Source organism: Temnothorax americanus, unplaced genomic scaffold, assembly GCF_048541705.1.
Source record: "Temnothorax americanus isolate GAGA-0224 unplaced genomic scaffold, ASM4854170v1 Scaffold22, whole genome shotgun sequence".
Taxonomy (NCBI): domain Eukaryota; kingdom Metazoa; phylum Arthropoda; class Insecta; order Hymenoptera; family Formicidae; genus Temnothorax; species Temnothorax americanus.
The window spans coordinates 2,105,533-2,129,027 of NW_027509360.1; the positions used below are offsets into that span (position 1 = coordinate 2,105,533).

The following is a 23,495-nucleotide window of genomic DNA, read 5'->3' on the forward strand; positions in this document are numbered from 1 at the left end:
TCAAATACAACGATTATAAGATAAAATTATTGGCGAAGAACAACAATCACTAGTGTCGCTAATTATCTATTTAGCGAATTTTTAATTTTTATATAATATTAAACGTTAAACGCGTTACATACTTTTAATTTTTTTAATAAATATTTTCTATATTAAAAAATTGCAATAAACGTGTAGGTTTTTTTACGCTAATATGTGTGTGAAAAGTGTAGTAAAATAAATAATTCAAGAACTTGTAAAGTTTGTAAAGCCAAAATAAATTATTTAGGGCATTTCAAAATCTTATTATCGCAATGTACGTTATGCAGAGTTCGATTTAATATCTAGCATCAAAAATACTAGCCGTCGCTGATGGCGATCGAAAGTTCACGGTGCGAGCTTTTTCTCTCAGCTCGTTGTCAATCGCCGACCGGGCATGTTTATCACGATATTTGCGAAGGGGGGAATCGTAACCGATTGCGATGCGAAGTTTTACGAAAGTCAGTGGTAGAGCGGCGACAGGTGTCGATACGTCAATCAATTCGATCGGATCGATAGGATTCGGCGTACGCGTCTACGTTCTCGGCCGATGAGGAACGCGAACGCGGCGCGCGGTATGAGGAAGGTGGACGGGGAACGCGAATTGGTCGTTATTACGAGAGGGGTATTATATCGGCGTGCGGTGCTGATGCATGCAGGACTGGTTTACGCGGGTCCGTAGCGAACGCATGGCGCTACGTCGGTGTACCACTATCATAATTAGGTCATATTGGATAATAGCGCCGCACCTGGCCATTCCGCGAGAACAGACCTCCCGTATTCCCCGGTGCGGTATTCCCGAAAAGATGCATACCTGATCATATAGAGGAGGCTCTGCGCCTCGCTTAATTTGCATTCATAGCATAGAGGATGGGTAATTAGACTGCAGTGAAATAGAGGGAAAATTAAATTCCTCGGAAGAGAGAAAAGGTCGATATTTAATTTCACGACGGACAGAACGCCGCTTCGTTGTGTTCTACATCCCGCTGCATCCCGTAGAAAAACCTATCTTTTTACACACGCGCGATATATTGACACTGCGTATGTGTATTATATTTCAATTTGTTTGACATCAACTTGACGAGGGTGTACAGCACGACAGTTTGCCAACGTTTCCGATTAATTGTTGGCTATGATGATTAATGAGGTACTCTATGACCACGACATGACAATCAACATGATTCCAATAAATAACGCTGATTTACGGAAAAAACTAATTATAAAATTTTAAAATACCTTTAAACATGGGAATAAAGTACCGCCAACTGAATAGCAGATGTATATATATATATACATAGATATACATATATGTGTGTGTATATATATATGTATATACACGAATGTTCCATCCATAAATGAGCAGACAATGACGCTCGTATATAAGAAGCTATTTTACTTGGACTATCTCGAACTCAGACGTGCCATTATCAGCGATTTAACGAAGTGCACTTCTGCTTCTCTCGTTCATGGAAACTACCGGTTATTTTCCCAATGTTCTTCCTATTTTCTGATCGTGCACCGCGCTAATAACGAACGTATTTTATCGCGTGCCGTTCGCAAAGCATATTATTGATTACCCGGGCTTTCCGCCAAAAAGTTCATTTCCGGCATCACGCGGAAAGATGACTTACGTCGATCGTTTTCGGACTCGGACCCGTTCGGGTACATTGTGATCGGAAGGAACGCGAGACGCTTCTTGAACGCGAAATGGCCCGATCTCGTTACATAAGCGTGGAATAACAACAGCGACGAAAAAATTCCATCTCGTTCATCCGACGCTGAAACGAGAAAGCGAACAAAAGAGAGAAGTCTTTTCATCGCTATTATTTCTCCTGCCTATGCAACCGGAGCGAGCCAAATCGTTGTTTACCCCGATCTGTAACTTGGCACCGAAGCCATCCGCTTTAAGATCGCAAATAAAATTCCGCGGCGCGTGCTGGTGAAATTCGATTTTCGATTCTTTCTGCTGGGATGAGATATAACGAGGCTCTAGACGAGACACAAGAAATATGGAGACAGGATTTCTAATTCTTTTCTTATCTAATTCTCTTCTGATCGAAAAGTACCCGACCGGATCTCGCGAAAGGTAGAAATATGTCCTCTCGACAAAAGCAGAAAATATCAAAATTTATTTTTCTCTCGTTTGATTCGAATTACGATCCGTATCGTCCGGTTCGTTTATAATTCTTGCGAACTAACTCTTTCAAAATAGCTCAAAATAGATCGCAAAAACGTACGTTTCAATAGCGAAAACTTTTCTCACAAAAAAATCTTGCATTCTTATAATAGTGGACTGTTATTCGTACAAGCATCATTCAAGTAGTAAACAATATATCGTGCAAGTCCTCTACAGAAAATCAGGTATGCGCATGAAATTCGACAATACGAGGCAGATAGAGTCTATACGTTTCAATTCCTAGACGGTAATTCAGAGTGGATAAACATTGTCGAAAGAATAGGTTAGCAAAAAGAGATAATAGCAGTTTCCGCTATCCCGAAATTTCCGCCGCGGCTTTCATGCTCAACATCTGCCTTGCATTCTGCAAAAATTTATTTATACCAGCTCGCTACCTTCTTGTCGGTTATGAGAACTAGCTTCTCAACCCGGTAACACACTGCTTAATAAATGATCGAACTTATAGAAATAGTCGAAGCAGCATGATACACGCGGTATACGGAGAAAAAGATTCTTTACAAATGCATATGCTTTATACAATGTAAAATAAAATTCAGAGGTCGAACTATTTTTTTATTTTTTAAATAATTTAATAAAACCGTTTTTCACGTATCAAAACTCAATTAAAGTAAAACTCAATTAAAGCTTTTGTTCTCTTCGTAAAACTGTAATTGTAATTATATTCATTCGAGTGTGCAACTGATACTCGTGATCACTGAATTTCTAAATATTTATATATTATTTATATAACAATTTTTCAAAACAGTTACCAATTTCAAGCTGCTACATAATTCGACATTATTATATCAACAATTCAATAATAATCATAATTAAAATCATTTGTGTGAAGCTCGCCAAATCTAAAGCTAAATTATTTCGTATGCAAAATATATCGGACGAACGATAAATTATTTTACATATGCAGTTTGTGAAATTTAAATAATTTACTTCGCCAAAGAATACCACAGTTGCGCAATTCAAGTTTGCAATCTAAATTCCGGTTCTCCTCTCGGATATCCAATTCATAATTCATCTCCATCTCCGTAGCGTAATTTATAAGACGGTATGTATATTATCGTTTTGCACAAAACGAACCAACAATAAGTGACCCTGTGTTTGCGCGATCTCACAGCGATGGAAATCCGAAATTAGCAAAATCACCATATGCGAAAACGCGCGCGCGCGATTGCACGTTCACGCTCGGATTGTCTATTGACCAAATACAAAATTAGAAATAGCTATTAGACGCCTACATAATCCGCACAACAAATATTTCAACTCTTATTTTATACGTGATATGTAAATTAGAGAATTTACGATGTTCATCGTTCATCGAACTTTATAATTTTAATTAATTTTTAATTCAATGCTACATACATGCAAAAATCACTTTATATAAAACAAATAAAATGATTTTCGAATATTGTATATTTAATATCAGAAGTGGCACACACACACACACACACACACACACATTCGAGGCGCTGAATGGACTTTCCTTTCAATATCGAAAAATTCAGCTTTCTCTTCAACATCCCAAATTGAACTTTCTTTCTGGTATCGAAAAATTGCGCTTTCTTGCAGCGTTGGAAAACGTACTACAATGTCTGTTCGTCCGAATGCATTGCGCGTCAAGTACGACAGACTCGTCAGTGCATCAAGCACAAATGCATCCAACAGACAATTTATTGTACATGTAAAAATAGAGCTGTTATAGAAATGATGTAGAAAGATAACGTATAAATTTAGAATATTTCAGTTAATAAAAAGAGCTATTTTATTGTAAATGTGCAATGCCCTTATTAAATCAATATATCGATTACATGACAAAGACATCGACAACATTAATAGCTTGTAGTAGAAATAAAAGTATCGTTAGTATCCTAACAGCATCCATGTCCCTACGGGAGAGAGAAAGAAATTACGTGTATCCGTCAAGCGCTTGTTTCCGAGATTAGGATATCAAGTTATATTAATACCGTAGGGCGCGGGAGACGGAAAAGAAATGGATAAAAATAGATATCATCGTATCTCACGAAATACGATTCGATTAATATGAATAGGTTTGTTAAACCTTGAAAAGAAATAAAAATAATATCGTCATTATTGTATCATCAATTGCTCAATTTCTTACGAAACGGGAATTACACGAGGCACATACCACGCTACTTTCATTCTGTCTCCAAGTTTCGTCATTTCACGAAAAATTCAGCAATATCCCCTCGCTAAATTTTTTTTATATATTTACCACGTATTTCATAACCTTATGAAATATAATAAAAACACTCATCGTCGCGTTATTACTAACGGAGGCGGTCTTCTGACACCTACCGATTTCATAACTACGGCATACTCTCTCCACCTTGTGTGCTCGTTGTGCTTTGTGCTTGGGTATCGTGATTTTTATAGTGCTACGATACACACAAGCACAATCTGGCTATCGAGCGACGCTGGAAGAAAGGAGGAGCGTTTGATATACGATATGAATGATTCGCGTTCATTTACGAGCGGGAAAGAACAAGCAACAGATAAAGCCGAGAGCTCGTTGCGATGATAATAATCGCTCGTTCGCTTCAGCGAGAGATCCTGCGTTTTACGTGATTATATACATGTCGCCCAGAGAGGAAGTCATTTCGCAAAAATCACTGCCGCGACATAAAGACATAAAAGCGCAATCGTAAAATCTACGCGCAACTCTTCGAATTTTTTGAAAAATTTCCCCACAATTTTAAAAATATATATTGGATATAGAATAATATTAAATTAAATTTTAACGAAAAGTTTCATGGCGTTATTATTCAATCGCGTGTATAAAAATAGAAATAATTTCGTCGCAATTTGTATTTTTCACGAGCGGATTCAACTAATCCGCTGGTTTAGAGAAAACATTAACCGTTTATCAATCACAAAGTTTCTGATTCGACATAATAACAGAACGAGTTTCTTTTTCTCTCTCGATACCAAATAACGTCTGACAGAAGTACTACGTACAAAGACAATGGAAGAAATGCGGGAAAGTCGATTTCTTCGAGTGCTCGACGAGATGAAAGAGACAAAAGGTAATAGCGCTCATCGCGCGATTCATCGCACGGCAGTAACGTCGAGTGAAACGCGGTTGCGCCATAATCAGATTCGTTTGCAGCGCCGTATCATTTGACCCCTTCTGTACCACCTTTTCAATCCCCCGTCGTACGGTTTTACGTTTCATTTCCCTATCAACGTTCAACTCGCGCTGTTCTGACAAATTGACGGTGGATTTTATCGACGACGATGAGACTGAGCTCAGTCAGAGGGTATGCTTTGAATTTTTCTCCTCGGAATCAGATTTCATTACAAAGCGTAAATGTAGACAGCTTGAAAGAAGAATATATCCAAGGAAGAAAGAATTTGCAAAGATGGGGAAATTTATGCTAGAAATGCGTGCGGGCGAGGAAAAGAAAGATGAATCTCAAGTGTTGCGCTTAGTTTTGGTAGCGCAGAAATAAGAAATAGCAGAAAACTTCGGATGTAAGAACTCTTTACATTTTTCACAGAAATAAATGTGTTGAACGCTAAGATAAACAAATTTCATGTAAAATTTTCTATTTTGCAGCAATATTTCATACATTTACACATTTACATTGCATTATCTCGCCCGTTTTGTTAATTAAATTTATTGTATTTTATGATTGCTTTAAGATGTAAGACTCGTACTATTATTAATAATTTGTTAAAATTATATTGAAATATTGATTTTTTTTTAAACCAGTTTTAATCACGCGCATTAAGAAATTTAGAACGTTAAAATCTTGAACAATAATAAAAAAGATAAGCAAGAGCAAACTCCAAGTATGTTGCAAGATATTTAAATGTTATATAGAAACATGTACGCAATTTTCAAAATCAAGCAAACAGTTAAATTGGTTAAAGGCATTGTGGTTAAAGGCAAACGGATTAACTACACGTGATAAATATTGAGAGGTGCATATGTATGTTATTGGAGAGAGAGCTATCAAAATGCATTTTAAATTTTGGGACATTAATCCTCCAGTGATAGCGCTCCGACAAAGCTATTGCATTGCAAATTACATGCATCACTATATTGTGTGCAACATGTCTACTATGTTAACATACTGCAGAGTGGACTAACACGCATAATCGACGCATATAATCAATCTTCATCCCATACATGATTTCAATGTACAGCCTAATTAACCCTTCTACAGTGTACCTCTAATTGACTGCAAACTCATTTTTTGATTATTTTTCTCGATAAAAATATGCGAATATAGTAATGATATAATAAGAATATAAACTCTATAGAGTAAGGATATTTTTTAATTATCTTCCCCATTAGATAAAGCCTCATAATTAATACAGATAATTTTTTTTATTAAGCATTTTATAAATTAAATATTTGTCGAGTCATTTTGCTGTGAATACCGCGATGCGGCGACGTGGTCGAAGGCCACAACAAGCAGGGAAAACTTAAAAAACGCCGAATGTAAACCCGAGATACAGTGCAAGCAATCGGATTTGGAATTCCGGGCGCGTTATGAAACGGTTGCGAAAGCTTCTATCTCTCTCTCTCTAGTAAACTCCGCCGGAGATACCGGCGACTTCTAATTCAATTATCGAAACAATCCCGATGAAAGGCGCGACCATTGTCGCCGACGAGAAGCGGGCGCGCCCGTGAAATTCAATTTTTTAGTTTCCCGTGGCTGCTCTTGTCCTTTTGCTCTCTTCCGGACTCGGATAAATATTAAGATCCGGTAAAAGAAAACTCCGTCCGTTGCGCTCTCCGACCTCGTTTGTAAATCTGATTGAAAACGACTAAGTGAAACCTCGCGACAAAAGGGCTAACTAAAATGGACCGAGTGCGCGTAACAAGAGAAATTGGCCGGTATTCTCTTTCTCTTTATTTAGCGACGCGTCCAACGCTAACTATTACCCGAGAGTAATATCGAGTTTTATTGATCCGAAAGAAAAATTGGATTCTTAATGTGATGCGACGGATGCTCATGTTTTATCGTTAAAATATGCATATTATCGCACTAAAATCAAGATTATGATTACGCTCGATTGACTTGCTGTCGATAAGAGTATTTAACAAGTCTAAACGCGTAAATGTGGCAACTTCTTTTTCGTATATTTTTTAATAGTTTTTATCAGTTCACTCTTGACTCCGATATACGAGTATGAGAATGAAAATGAGAAAAAACGAGATAATCACACGAGTAAAAACAATAATTGGATTTACGATTATAATGGAAGAGAAAAAGGATTTTCTCTCTTCCTCATTTTTTCACGTTTGCATCTCGGAGATCTAATAATTCTTTAATTGGTACTACATAGAAGTAATCAAAAACGTATAAAAACAGAAAAAACAGAAGGAAAAAAACAAGGTTTGTAACGTGCCTGTGAAAGTAAATTAAAAAAGTAAACAAGCAATTTCGCCATTAATTTATAACATAAAGGAAAAGTGCGCTCGCACAAAAGAAACTAGTGGGAGATGAAAATGTAGAACAACGACGAGGGCGGCAGGCAGAGAAATGTTGTGAGTTCCGGGCGCCATTATTTTCCAAGATGGAACAAAACGCGGTGGTGTAAAAAGAACAGGCGCCATTTGCGTATCAATTTCAGGAGCGCGGTTTTTTTCCCTATAAAAAATGACACACACACTTTTGAACCATTAATATTTATCAAACAACAATGCGCCATTTAGAGCGTATCGATCCGCGCCGTCGAGTCCCTTCCAGGTATACGCAATATAAATTTTACGCACAACCATTCGCGTTACAGGACAACTTTGTCGCGTCGGGGCTGTCAGATATGATTTAACGCGATATCTACGGTCGCGCGATTTATTTAGCAATTTTACGACTGGCAACAATATAAATAACGCGCTACTATAGTCGCACGTAAGCCCTACGACAAATCCATCGAGGGTTAAGAAGCCGGAGTTCGCCCTTAATGGCGAGCCCAAGGCACGGCGATAAGCACGTCCATACGGACGAACTTCGTTGCCCCTGAGTGCTCGTCCACAGATAAAAGCTTGCTCAGAAAATGGCGGAAAGGGAGTAAGAGAAAGGGAGAGAACTCGGAAACTGAATACGGAATCGTTTCCCTCCATCTCACCTCCGCTCCGAAAACGCGGAGAAACTGTAACTACGGAACGACTCGTATTCCACGGCCTTCCGCTGTAAATCAATATTACTAATGTAAGCGCTAGCAACGCGTGTCCGTTCGAGAACGATTCTTTGTAGCGGAAGCGTACAGTGAATGTAGACTTTAAGTGCGACTCTCAGTGATTGTTCGTGCGAGAGCTCCGCTCTGCAAGGAGCTACTGGATAGTAAAACATACTCGACAGTTTTATTCTTCGGGAATGATTTTCGATGGATGTTCGCTTGAACGGCTTGAGGGTTTCACCCTCTGAGATAACTTTCAATAATAAAAACCTACGATCTCGATAGTGTCGCACGATCTCTGTGAGTGCGATCAACGTTATTCTATCTGCGAGATTGATTTTTTTTGCAAATACTTATTTTAAACCCGCAATTTAAATCGTTAGTTAAATTTCATTTTAAAAGCGTATCAATTGAGATAATCGAAATAAAGTTTTATATCTCGTTATTATATTACGAAAACCAATCCAATTGTTTTCAATATAACAGAATTATTTCAATTTCAAACATTTTAACATAAGTGGCATCTAATTAATCCACTTATAAATAATCTGAATGCAAAAATTCTTTTACTCCTCTCAAGAAGATGAAACAACAATTGAATCTCACGTTACTTTTCACTTTTCTTTAAGTATTGCAAAATCAAGTCACCAATAAATATGGATAGACTATGAAAGATTAACGTTAAACTGGCGCGTTACATAAATAAATGTAATTAATCGTCATTAGCTCATTCAGTTAAATTCAAAAATACTGTAGCAATGAAATATAGTCTGTATGTTTTATATTTATACTTTCAATATATATGAGTGCTGAATAAAATTTCTAAGTATATTGTTATCTTGCGCCAATTTAAACCAATAGAAAAAAAAACAAAAAACAAAGACCACCTAAATATTAACAATATTTCTCTATTATTGTTTCGCAAGTAATAATTGTTATTCATGTTTTAATTTTTCATATAAATACACACAACATCTAAATATATCATTTCGCGCGCGCAATCGTCATCTCGCCGATATACTCGAACATATCAACACAATAAATAAATATAATAAATCAAAACGAAATTATATACTATATATATACACACACACATAATAAAATTAAATATTAGCAATAATCAATCTTAGTCCATCCATTTTAAGGCAATGGATCCGTGAAGTGTTACATTTGTTATATCTGTAATATATTTTTTTACTCTGGATCCATTACCCCAAATTTAAATAAAAAAAATAATATTAAACTCACCACTACGATGCGCAGCAGCGGAGTTGTAGCGCAACTACGTTGATCTGTAAAATACAAATACAAATAAAAATAAAGTACAAATATATTCAGATTAGAACATTATCTAATATTATATTATTATAATTAAAAATACAATTATCATATGTACTAAATTTTATATTTATTATTCAAGTAGATATATTTAACAGAGATTTAAAGATTTCCGAAATTAAAAGAAATTTTTTCTTAAGCATAAACTTTTCTAAAATTCAATGAGTAAAAGTATCCATTTTTCTCTCATACAAGCAACCCACAGAAATGTATATGTTAAAAGTCTAAAAAATATTGTATTAATTATTTTAATGAAAAAAGTATTATCTTTTAAATAATGAAAAATATTTCATATATGCATCGTATTGCACAAAGTCTAAAAAATAAAAATATTAATATTCGAATGTTCAATAAATAATAAATTTTACAACGTATAATATGTAACAAGTAAACAATAAATTATACTCACCCTTTGGTTGCTCCGCCGTCGCCAGATGCTTCCCCGAGCCTCCTCCTCCTCTCATGTCTCTCTATTGCTGATTTTTCGTGGCACAACCTTCACACACGAAAACACATAAACATAATTACACGAACTATGCGATTTGTTAATTACTCGCGGCATTCTGCACGGTAGCGAATAAACTTCGAACGACAGGGCGTTCGTACGAGTATTACGACTCGAAATCGATCCGTTTCCTATAGCCGTGACGGTTTTGTTGACCGAAAAATTCATAAATGGAATTGGCAATTTTATCCTGATATACCGCGAGATAGCGCGAATTGAGTTAGTGGCTGATAAAACCACAATAAAATGTTTGAAAATATACAACGCCAACGCCAACTTCAACATGAATACCGGCCTATATGCGTGCATGATATAATTTGAACGAGTAAATCGCGGAATTACCAAATAAATTGTATTAACGTCGACGAAAAGAGCAAGAGCGAAAATATATTCTAATCCAACCGTTGGAAAAACAATCGTCACCCGGTAAGTATCGCGATGAAACGAAATAACTTGTGTGCCTCCGTTCTCCGTTATCAATGCCTATTCTGAATCACGCGAAATAGGTATCCGCTTTGATGGATAGCCGTCATTTCGATACGTTCATGAATCGCTAAACACAAGAGACGGTTAAACCGTGGGGGATTTTGACAATCGTTAATTATTCAAAGTGATCACGTATGTAAATCGTGAAATTGCCGAACAAATTGTACTAACGTTGACGAAAAGAGCGAGAGCAAAAATGTATTCTAATCCGACCGTTGTTAAAAAAAGCAATCGTTGCCCGTAAGTATCGCGACGAAACGAAATGATTTGTGAGACTCGTTCCTCGTTATTAATTCTAAATCGTGCGAAATATCCGTTTCGATGAATAGCCATCGTCTCGATACGTTCACAAATCGTTAAGCACAAGAGACGATTGAACCGTGCGAAGTAGCATTCGTTAATTGTTCAAAGTGATAGCGTTTTGTGTTTCTCGGCATTTGCCGCGATCGCATTCAATAAAATATTACGATACGACGATACACGGAGCGGAAGTTACCCGCTCGAGTCTCGGCGCGCGAACGGTATACTTAATGTCGCAATAAGGTTTCAGCGGCCGAGTTGGCGGTGTCGACGCGCGAACAATGGGAGATAAAGTGGGGGTAAGCATGCGTGCTCGGTAAGCCTAGTCATCCTATCCCTACTCACCCCCACTACGTCATGTTCCCGAGAAGCCGCGGTCGGCGTAAACAACAGCGCGTCGCACATACCTAACGATCTCGGTGCAAGTCTCTATACGAAATAGTACATCAATAAATAAAACGTTATAAGGTAAATGTAAATTCCGAATACTGTATGTGCGTCTGTACGTGTATGTGTTTCCTTTCTTATATGTGCTCTCATATCTCAGATCAATGTTAATTTGCGTGTTTTCGTATCTCGGCAAATGGATTATCGTGCATCTAATGCGTCGCGTTTTGTGATCTCATTATAGCGTCGCCACGTAATTATAAATGCGATAAATATTCATCACGCGAAAAATAGTAATAATTAATAATACATATACATAGTAATACCTACGTAATATTAAATTGAGAGAATTAAATTGTGACTCGCAAGATGAAACTATGGCAAATATCAAAGCATTGGTTTCAAAGTTTTACTTTTTGAAAGCAGCTATCGATAGTAAAAATCTTAATATATCCTTATAGCTATATGTGAAATTAACGTACTAATTTAAAAGATTTATTCCCGAGAATAATGATAAAATTCTCCTGCAAACGCAAAATAATTTTTGATCGATATCCTCGAAATATAAATTACATTATAAACATTTTTACGCGATTAAGTCTGCTAAAATGGATTTCCACATTTGCTATTTAAAAAAAAAAAAAAAAATTAAATATTTTTTGCATTTTATTTGATCGTCGTTGATATTTTTGGATGATAATTTTGGTACGTAGCATTCTTCATCGCGATAATCTCTACAATATTGCGTTATCCTCCTCGAAGCGTCGAAAAACCGTACATCAAATTTTCTCGAGAAAACAGCGCAAACCTTTTTACTTTGCAAAACCAATTTATCACGCCACGGGTGTTCGCTCTCGTTTCGGGGAGCTTACAACGAAACAAGCCGGGAACGAATCGAAGGTGCATTAACGCGTGGCGGAAATCTGCAACGGCAAAGTTCAAGGCTCTAGAGGAGTACTTATGCATAGATAAAAGCACACCGGCAGAATGGCGGACGGAGTTTGTTGGCGAAATGGTTCTCGCACGTTTTCTGCGGGAAGCTGAGAAGAAAGCGCCACGAAAAAGAGCCGCAAACCGGGAGCGGTGCAGAAAAGCGTCCAGAAATCGCGAGGTAGTTGACGGAAAAGTTTTCGCAAGCGACGAAAATTTTACTAACTGCGTTTTGATGAGACACGATAGATCCGCGCTTAATCAGCAATTTTTGTTTTAAACTACACGAAACTGACGCGGTAGAATCAAAATTAGTTTATATAACGACAAACGTAAAAAGTATAACAGAAATCATATGAGAAAATATTCCAATTTTATTTTAATGCAATTTCTCTGGAATATTTGTTTTAAGAAAAGAAACTAATCACACATAATGCGCAGATCTATCTCTCTCTCTCTTTTTAAAAATAATATATTTATTATAATAAAAAGTGCGAACGTCTAGATAATAAAATCAGATACGTGTCTCCTGTAAAAATGTTATATACGATATAAATTTAAGATTAAACTTTGGACATTAACACATGATTTCTAATTAATAAGCTGGACTAGTCTTGTAGATCCTATTGCAATTGTCGATCAAATACACGTAGCATGGCTTTATTGTTTATGTACATGTTATTAATGATTAGCCGATTAATTTCGATGCATGAACTAATGAGGTATTTTGAATTCAGTATAATCCGCTAATAAATGCTCTCTCACGTCAATTAATTAATGGAAATTAATCAATTATATTCTGACTCAAGGATACCTAATCTACTGTCAATACGGTTTTATCGATATTATCAAAAGATTGTACATATAAATGTGAAAAATCAGATACAATATAGTACTCGACATTAGTAATTATAAATATAAATTTTATTCGCGGCAATATAAAGAGTATCGATAATTCGATACTCATGGATAAAAATGAGTCCTGCGCTTGAACTTACGGCGCTAGAATTACCGATAAACATTGTTTAATATTTTATGGTTGCACACAGTCGTAAAATAATATGAAAACAGTAAAACGAGATAACATAATAAATAGCATATTAATTATGACATTATTATTACCTTTGCGATATGTATTGTATGTTCAATTATTTGTGGTGGCGGAATTTTATTTCCATAGAATTTTAATTTGAGTTCAACCGTATGATAATACATTACGAATAAATTGAATACACAATATACAGAGCATTATTAGTATCGCCGTATTTCCATATGAAAATGACAGCGAGATGAAGTGTTTTAGTTTTTAGAGCAAACCTTTGCCAAAAGAAAATTCACTCCGTTTACCTCTACAAAAATAGAAGTAAAGACCGTTACGACTAAAAAAAGGAGCCGTACACCAGTTTTACCCGTCTTTCCACCCCCTCGAGCTATCGTGCGGAAAGTATAGCGGTAAAAACGACATAACGAAACAAGGAAATGCCGTGTAATTCGCGAGAGCGAGTGTATCGAGGCGCATTCGTTGCGGCAGTAAACCGGTTCCTTCGGGTCGAGCCACTCAAACTTCGCGTTCGTGCGCGATGCGAACTCCACGGTACGTAGATAGGTAGATATCCTTAACAATGGCAATCCTGTTTACGAACAAATTCCCCACAGCGGGAGCGCGACGAAATTCCATTTCTTCTCAGTTCGTTGGGGCGCACACAGGGACGGAAGCCGAGTTCCTGCCCGCTTAGTACTCCCCCCTGCCCATCCTTTACCACCCTCTTCCGCCCCTTAACTTCCGTCGAAAACGCGGAGAAAGTACCGTGACCGCGAAAAGATTGCTGAAGTTTGCAACGAGAGAACAGCGATAAAAGACAATCAGCGAGACGAAAGCTCCATCCACGAAGTTGGCCGCGCTGGACTAGCAACCCCGTACCGTCGTTGTTTACTCCAAACTATATCCTTACCACCTCTCTCTCTCTCTCTCTCTCTCTCTCTCTCTCTCTCTCTCTCTCTCTCTCTTTTTTTCTATCTCTACTTTCCGACGCGAAACGGAAGCACGCCCGTTGGAGCGGGCTATTTCGGGCGCAAGAAAATAATTTTCGTCGTCGGGAAAAGGCTATTTCGAAGGAATACGAAACGAAAGAACTCTCACGGATCGTGAGTAGTGCACTTGCACGCGAAATGCATTGAAAGCGTCTTTGTTTTCGAGAGCTCCCTCACTGCGCGACGTCACCTTCGCAAAGAGAATGTGTATTATGATTTTCTCGTACGTGGTGCATAAAGCAAGCAGCGTGCATTTGCCGAGTTTTTGGCAGATTTATATTAACTAACAACATGTAAAGTGGCAAGTCTAAGAGTTAGTTAAACTGATTAATAATAAAAAGGTCTCTGAGTGCTCAAGATGAAAATCTGTTGCTCCTTTCGTAAGTAGCAATGGCACTTAGCTGACTCTTTTATATGTACACGTTGACAGTACAGTATGAGTGCCTGAAGAGATGCACGTGCACCATTATGTTCCTCTCAGTTACAACTTACAACTATAAATTCGAGTATCCGTGGTGTTTATTGGACACAATTACGCCTGTAAAATTTGACGCTATTCCGCGAAGCGACAGCAAAACGCCTTCCATTTAACGCGCGTCGTTGTTTATCCTTCATCCCGAGTTCACGCTGACGCTCTCAAGATACGTTTTCTTCGATAAATACGTTTCCGCCCTGGATTTCTCAAAACGTTGCACCGCTATCGAGCGGATATTCCGTTGGCAGCCGTCGCGTGTTTTGAACTACTTCCCCTCCGCCCCCCGTCTCGTCAGTGTTATCTGCTTTCCTTCTGCAAGAAGGCACGTAGCTTTCCGGTCGGACGGCTTTATCTGCCGCATACCCCGCCTCGCGATATCATTATTAACTGCGATTCGCCATGCGATCGTCCGCGCGCGCGTTCTACAGCGGCGCGGGGGTCGTCCGGAAGATAGGGAACGTCAGATCCGCTCGCTGTTGCTCGCTGTTTGCAACGCTAAACTCCATCAGTTAGCGGCGTCAGATTATTAGCGTCCCCACGTCTATTTCGCCGTGACGAATAACCCTCTATCGCGCGCATCTGCCGCGCGATGTACCGGAAAGATGTCTACGCGCGTGTCACGCGCATCCGCACTCCGTTTAAATTACGCGCAAAATACTATAAATTATTTGAATTCACATAGCCCGTGAATTCACTTGCCTACCAAGAGCGATAAATCATATATACGTTTAGGATCCTACGAACATCGAGTATATTTGTGACGATTGTCACTATCTCGCGCAATTCACTAACAATAAGAAGAATAATGTAACTCTCGCGCATGTAGTATCTTCAAATACGCAGTCAAAATAATAGCGAGAAAATATAAATGCGTCTCTCTGTTCGTAACGTCACGCGGAAGTGTATATGTACATAGAACGCGTTTATATATACTATCGGCGATAAATGCGAGCGTCAAAAGACCGTTCGTGAAACGCTACATGCCGAGACGATAGCTCCGATTTCCCCTGCAGTCGAAAGATAATTCGTTTGAGTTGCATGAGATTTCCGTGACGATTCGTCTCTCATCTCTCCCTATCTACCTTCTCTCCGCTTTTCCAGCTTTCTTTCATCCCTCGCTATCCGAACGCACGCCATCCTGCCCATTCATGTCATGCGATTAGTATAATAACGTTGATGTCGGAAGAGGACCGGCATGGCAGCGCGAGAATCGAGGATGCCAATCGCGTTAGACTATACCCGGAACTGAAATTCAATATTTACGCCAGTGCGCGCGGTAACTCAGTGTTAATTAGACCGCCGAGTAATTGGTAACGCTAGCTCTCTCAAAGCCTCTACGAGAAAGCGCAGTGAAATTCGGGCTGTGAATGCCGTATTCCAGCAACTTGCTGCCCTGCGTGTCTCCTTCCCGATATTGACGTTCGATTACGTTCGACGACGACACATCGAATGCTAGCTCGATCGAACTCCAGGAATTCAACATTTGCCGAACTGCGTGAACGCTTAACTCGAGGCTGAGCGTTTACGCGTAAATTAAGTAAACACGCGGGAATTAGATCATTTCGCCTGGTGCAAGCAAAGTTTAAAATCGATGTAACTTTGAAAACACGACTTACGATGATTTTATCGAAGGAAAATCTTAATTTCAGTACAATAAATACTTTTCCTTCGATCAATATCGACCTAGAATGCTAAACTTTTTGAATATATATATATACTTTCTTTTATAAGAAAAATATACAAAAGAGACTGCTTAGCATACAATTAAAGATATTAAATTCTCTCTTAATTAATTTGGTCCCGTAGACTCAAGATTATTTACTTTCTCGATCAAAATATCATGTTTTCAATTATGCAAAGTAATTAGATAGATATAGATAAAAGTATCGGTATTTCACGTGAAATTCCTTCTCGGCAAGAAGCCTCAAATAACATTCCTTGCGCGATAAAGCAACTTGTTAAGCGCGGAAGTAAAACCCAAATTTTTTAACGTAAAGAGTTAATGAAACGTTTATCGCGCCGACAATCGTAAAGCATTGTGAGCAATTGGGCGTGACTATATTACGACACTTGTAGTACGGAGTCACGCGATATCAGAACACGCGAAAAAATACACGAGAACTACTATTAATAATGTTTCATTTGATATCTTCCACCGCAATGCTTTATTGTAGCAATGTAACTCCTAGAAATGTATTCGAGAGTTAAAAGAGAGAATAAACTATTACATGATTTTATATGAACAGATTTCCTCTTTTTCGGAAAAAAGAAGTGCCCTTTTTCTAAATAAGTTTGTTGAGATATCTTCTTTCGTTGATATTTGATTTAACCATTTTATATCAAGATTTTATATCACTATTAAGCCCACCAATTGTCTTCTCTCTCCTTTTTTCATTTTCTCTCTCCGAAAAATATTTTCAATCGATTAATTTCGTGCACGAGAAAAATGGGAGAGAATATAAAAAGAAAAAAGTTGTTTTTTCTTAATTTGAAACATTCATACCGCAAGGACTTTGTGTTAAAACATTTGTTAAATTGAATTTCATAGAAATGCTAGATTTCTAAATAATCTAATAATATAATCTGCTTCTTTTTTCAGTTTTGGTCCGCCTACGTTCCTTGCGGTGCCGCTCAGTTAAACGCAGTTCAACTCTCACTGGAACAGATCGACGTAATTCGTCGACTCGCCGAAATGAATGCTCAACACTTAACCCTGGTTACCTCCGTCAAAGGTGAGTATTACATCAGCACTGATCTATAATCAACAATTTTATAATTTTTCCATCATATTACGTGACAGTAATCACATCATTATAATCTTTCTTCATATTAAATATCAGTAATTTCTTTTCTAAATTCGTATAAAAAATTGCAATTCTATTCTAAACGATCTAATATCATTCTGCGCGTTTATTTTTTATCATCAATTTTAAAGACGTAAAATTATCTCCTTTTTACCTTTATAAAGTATTTTATAACTACGATTGTATAGTTAGCCAATTAATAAATGACAGTAATAAATGTTAGTAATATTATACGAACAATGCGATGTGTGTCAAGCAAACGCAAGTGAAAAACGAGGATCGTTGAGTTGAGTAGAAACGTCAACAATACCAAAGCGCGTACAATGAATGTGGGTCTCTAAAGTATTATCAAAAGAATCCACGTTGTGTCTTCAGGAGCAACGTTGGTTTATTTGAACTGAACCTTACCTTTTGTAACTAAAAGAATTCTTGCGACCGTCGTATTATGTTATTAAATGTAACACGGTAACCGGTAGTACCAATAGATATGAAAGCGACGGTCTTGGAGAAAGTTTCTCATCGGGACGATTCGAGAGGATAAAGGACCGCTATTAATTGCTCGACTTCTCCGAAGTTGAAGAGGAAAGTCGTTATTGGATTCGATTCGATGGCGTAACTTGGTATTAGGGAAGATTTATCAGCAGTGGACAAAAGTATTAGGCTACCGCCCACGCCATAATCGACGACGGTCCCTGCTGATTCACGAGACACCAGAGACATAACGGTATTCGACGTAATAAGAATATTAAAATTGAGATAATGCCTGCCGGATCATTGACGGGCCTTTATCACTTTGCGATTCGAATTAATCTTGACGAATTAATGCCAACTAACTTATATTATCAATTTCATGTTACGAGTGCTGCTTAATGTACTAATTAATTATTATCACATTTTTGTTGCGCGCATATTTGAAATATTTTATACAAATTTAGGAAAATAATTTAAAGCTCTAACACCCCACTACATTTTAGAAACCTGTTACGAATTACTATTAGGTATGTCAAAGTTTATCTCAATACAGTAAGAGATAAAAGGATTACGAAATGTGTTGAATGCAAATTTTTTTGTTTCGCGAACGTCCATTAACGTTGATGACTGGTTAAACCACCTCTATTTTTAACGAAAACTCATTTACCGTTAAAAATTAATGGGTCAATTTATCGTCTGTTAACGAGAATTTGCGAAATGTTGGCGAAATCGACTAATGGAGAATAAATTTCATCGATATGCAATAGCTACTTTTACGATATATTCATGGAGAAAAAGAGAAAATATAACCGAGGCAACAGCGGCGCTAAAATAAAGAACGAACTGCGCGCATAGCTAAAAGAAAAGAAAATGCCAAACAGGAGAGGACAGCGAGAAGGATATACGCGAAAGCTTGTGAAAGTTTTTGCGACAAGTAACTCACTTCAGAAACCCGACTGCCATTTTCATAAGCTCGTTGAAATCGAATCGAGGTCGCGCGAGAAAGAGATAAGAACGCGTAACATTTTACGATATAGCTTCTGCACAAAGGCTGCATAAATAATCGAAAAACGATTAAAAACGTAACAAATAATTCGAACGGCGTACATTGTATAATGAAAAACGCAAAGACAATTTACTTGAAATAAATTAGATAATCTTTTATTACAACGAAACTTTATTTTAATAGAATTTTAGTTCAAACTTTAGTCGCCACAATATTTCATGCTGGAAATTGCGATACAATTTTTGCGATTGATAAGATACAGTTAATCGTCCAGTAATGAAAAATTTGATCCTCTCGCGACGAATATGTTTATGCAAATGAACAGTTGATTGAACAGGTATATACCAAATCAAGTTACGCAGTTGAAATATGAAAAGGGGAATATGTGTGTGTGTGAAGAGCGAGTGAAGAAATGTGTGTGGGACTGGCACAACCTCGCAACGAAAGCCTCGCAGTGGAACTTACCGCGAGTAACCCGGTCCGGAAAGCTGTCAGCCATTTTCATAAGCTCGAGAAACTTCGCCAAGTGGGAAGTGGAAACGAGGTCGCGGTATGAAGAAGGTAAAAGGTGGAAAAGCTAACGGCTCGTGCATGCGAATCTATCTCACAACAGCGTCCCAAACAGACAAAAAAACCGCAATTTTGAAAATTCGTTGCGTTGAATTTGACCAAGTGCAAAAAAACGTTATTAATTAATAACTAGCAAGATACCTCTCAAAGCACTCTAATTTCTTCTAACTCGTATAAAAACACATAAAAGTTGTTACATGTTAATACAATCGATAAACCAGAATCAAAAAATTAAATCATTGATAATGTAAATTATTTATAATAATTGTGTTAATTTAGTCCTAAGAAATTTATTTTTTCGTTACATCGATATTTTAATATTCTTATCTCGCGCAATGTATAATTTGTTAAACCATTTTTACTATTAGATGTTCCTTAGATCTCAGATTAGATCTTATATGTTACATTATGTAATAATAAGCTTATTGTAAAATAATATAGTAATTAATAACAAAAACGAAAAAGTTGTTAAAGGAGGAGATATATTCATTTAGATTCATTTTATTTTTTTTTTAAGGCAAGCTGCTTCCAAGCGAGCTTCGTTCAAAGTAGCAAGGCAGAGAACAATTACAAGAGAAGATTACAGCTTTTTAATTTTCGAGATCAATGGCGCGTTACTCTAAAGAGAGAGTATGCGGCTTTCTTGTATCAAGATAAAAGATATTAAATCCTATTAAATGCTATAAAACGCTTTAGCTTATCGTATGGCATGATAAAAGGATGAATCAAGCGAGCGCGTAAAAACTTTAGGTTAATATTAATTTATTATTGCAGTTTTTCTTTGTAATTATTCAATGTTTTTTTAATTACAATCCGATATCCTCGGATTTAATCTATATAAAAATTTATGCAACCCCATCACGGTCTACAAATTCGATTAAATTATAATTATATTGACCAGCATCAATAATAATTTACCAATTTACCAAAAGCTGCGCAAAGAAATAAACAAGAGATCGTAAATGGCGTGGTTGTGTAGCGATAAAAAAAGCGCAGTGTGAGAATTTTTGAGAACGAATGGAAAGCAACAGGATAATAAAAGTTTACGAGTCCGACGAATCCGTCATTAATCCTGAGATTACAGAAATACATACGTATACCTTTAATATCGCAGCAAAGCGGACTTTAAAAATCCAAGATATGCAGTTAAATAAATAACTCGCGCGATACTCGACATACACGATATAAAGTATGATAAATCAGCGGGCTTTAATATCCCACCGGCGCCGTCTCGATGCAGCCTGAAAGTTTCAATGAGGCGATCGACAGCACTCCTGAAAGCACTTCCGAAAGCGGATCTGAAAGCCGATTTTTACCGATCTTTTCATTCATTCCCGATCCGCCTAAAGCGCGACCGACTTTCCGAGATTCCGTCCGATCTCTTCACCCGGCGAAGGTCGTAAATAATCTATGAACACCATAATTCTACGATCCCGCGGCTCCGCTTAATCTCATAAAGTGTCACTTTAATCTCGCCCGGGGAAAAAAAAGGAAAAATTATAAGACTCGCGCCGGCGGAGCAGGCACGACGAAAAAACGGACGAAACTTCGCTGATTCACGGAAGAAGCTGTAATTCGGCCGAGAGCAAAGTTCACCGAAGATGATTCGAAGTTCCGCGGGAGGATGAGCCTCGAATAACTCGTGTACTTAGGTGTTTTCTGAGGTTTAAATATTCTCAGTTCGGCAAGTTCATCGTGGATAGCGCTACCGCAGTTTTTAGTTTCACGTTTACAACATTAAATCGCTAAAATGTGACGAACTTTCTATTATCGTGGAACGTAAACTAAAGAATATGGCACCGAGAGATTTTTTTAAATTAAATCCTCGATTAAATCATGATGTGATGGTGTTTGCGCAGGTCTCATCGAGGCGCATAGAGAAGGCAAGATCGCGAGTCTAATCGGAGTGGAAGGTGGTCATTCCCTGGGAAATTCCTTGGGTGTCCTCAGGACATTTTACGGTCTGGGAGCGCGATATCTTACTCTGACACATGCGTGCGACACCTCCTGGTGAGTATAAATTACGAGGGAGCGTACATATAAGAACTTGTCTTCGGAATAATTAATTTAACGCGATCTGAAGCTCAATGAGAGGAATAACGGACTCGTAATAAACCGGTCACGCAGCAAAAAAAATTAACGAGATGATAAAGAGCGTTGTGTGATAGAATTTAATCACGAGTAAAAATGAAAATAAAAAAGCTAATATATTCTTTTTCAAATTATGCATGAATTATGTATCATAATAGATTACGGCATACTTAATAGGGATAACGCTGCTTGATTTCAAATAAAAATAACAATCTTATACATGTTACATTATTCCGAGCCAAGCTCGATTTAATTTACAAACAGAATTATTGTATAAGCTCTATATCGATTTAGCTAAAAAACAATATTTTGAAATCGCCTATTCGCTGAAATATTGATTTAGTATAAAATACGCTTTAACTTCAACTTTCGATACTATGTTCCTCGCGTCAATGCACGATTCATTAGAGTTGAAAGATTTCACCTTCCTATTCACGAGATCAAGATTCTGCGGGGCGTTTCGTTTTCTCGACATCGTTCTTGTCGTGCCTCCTCTTACCTCGCGTTCAAGAAGTTTCTCAATGTACATGCCGCTCATTCATCGAACATCAGGTTTTTTTTATTCGCAACTCATTGTGCTTCGTATCACAATCTGCTCTTAGAGGCAAACCAATTCCACGGCTGATCGGCTTAGCCGAGGGCCAAAATAACCTGAAATCTGGACGCCCGGAAGTTCTTTTCTGTAATTTCGAAAGAAGCCCAAAGCCGCCGCTTATTTTCCGGCGCGTCTGAAAAAGAAACTTTACGGAAGAAAGGAAGAGCTTTGTTTCGCATAGAGAGAAAAAGAGGAGAGTAGCATCTTTTATTAGAAAGACCTCAGAATCCAGAAGTCAACTTTCACAATTTAGTCTCCTAATCAGTTACCGTAAAGACATTTCTTTAAATTATTCTGACTTTATTTTCCAATTTTGCCAGATTTTGTCTGGCATTGTCCGTCCCGATCTACCGCATCATTTGTTCATCATTATACATTTAGTAAATCGAGCTTAATACTTGATAAAATCTTATAACGATACGCTCCGGCTTTTATTTATGTTACTTTACATATTGCTACTACGAGTTTATTTGTTACAATTTTGAAACATAAACAATCTCATATCTTTTCTCGCGATGTTATATATCAAAATAAAGCATTTAAAAATATCATCTAATCTTTGCGATGTAATCTTGAACTTAAAAATATAAAATTGCGGAAAATTTATTACTATATTTTTATTTTATATTTTTTTTATCGCATATATTAGTTTATTATTATCCGCTCGCTTCTTGCGAGCGAGATTGCGAGACGAAAAATGGAGCAGAATAGGAACAGAAACGCTTTTCCTCCTCGAACATCGATCTTTAACCTCGAGGTTTATGCCTCCCTTGCGATACCGCGTGCCGTGTGGAGTTGTAAATAAAGTCCCTGCTTTTATGCGTTTGTTCGATCCGGGTCACATGAGCCGCGACAAGTTGTGTTTTCGCGGAAAATCCAACATTGCATTATTTGCGAGCTGCAAGTTACGCGGGCCATAAAACAGAACTACACGCGCGCAGAACAGCGACATTCGACTCTCGCGCGGCTCCGCGGTCGTTTAATTATCACGAAGCCGTGGTCATTTACACAGATCTTCGTCGTCGAAAGGAAATTTTATTAGCGACCAACGAAAAATTCTCGCTCGACTTTTTCTACCCTCTCGAACTTCGCCAAGTTTTTTTTTTATCTTTTCAGCATAATAATATTCATAATCCGGAAACTA

General features: G+C 37.5%; 2 protein-coding genes across 6 annotated transcripts in view; one reads left to right on the forward strand and one right to left on the reverse strand.

Annotated features, from left to right (window-relative positions):
• The window catches only part of LOC143898137 (uncharacterized), a 331,198-nt gene that overhangs the window by 264,559 nt on the left and 43,144 nt on the right, over positions 1-23,495 (reverse strand). For 2 of the 3 annotated variants that reach the window (XR_013257108.1, XR_013257109.1), the window contains exons 1-2: positions 10,110-10,199; positions 9,611-9,654 (exon numbers count right to left, since the gene is read on the reverse strand). Coding sequence is in view for 1 of the 3 variants with exons in the window: in XM_077407370.1 (XP_077263496.1) it covers positions 9,611-9,654; positions 10,110-10,164 (99 nt within the window). In the remaining 2 variants the exon portion in view is untranslated. Of the gene's footprint in view, positions 1-9,610; positions 9,655-10,109; positions 10,200-23,495 lie in introns of those variants that run through there. The other variant, XM_077407370.1, reaches the window with a different exon arrangement.
• LOC143898129 (dipeptidase 1) overlaps positions 1-23,495 on the forward strand; it is a 130,407-nt gene that overhangs the window by 85,195 nt on the left and 21,717 nt on the right. For all 3 annotated transcript variants that reach the window (XR_013257107.1, XM_077407353.1, XM_077407354.1), the window contains exons 6-7: positions 17,414-17,546; positions 21,525-21,675. Coding sequence is in view for 2 of the 3 variants with exons in the window: in XM_077407353.1 (XP_077263479.1) it covers positions 17,414-17,546; positions 21,525-21,675 (284 nt within the window). In the remaining variant the exon portion in view is untranslated. The remainder of the gene's footprint in view (positions 1-17,413; positions 17,547-21,524; positions 21,676-23,495) is intronic.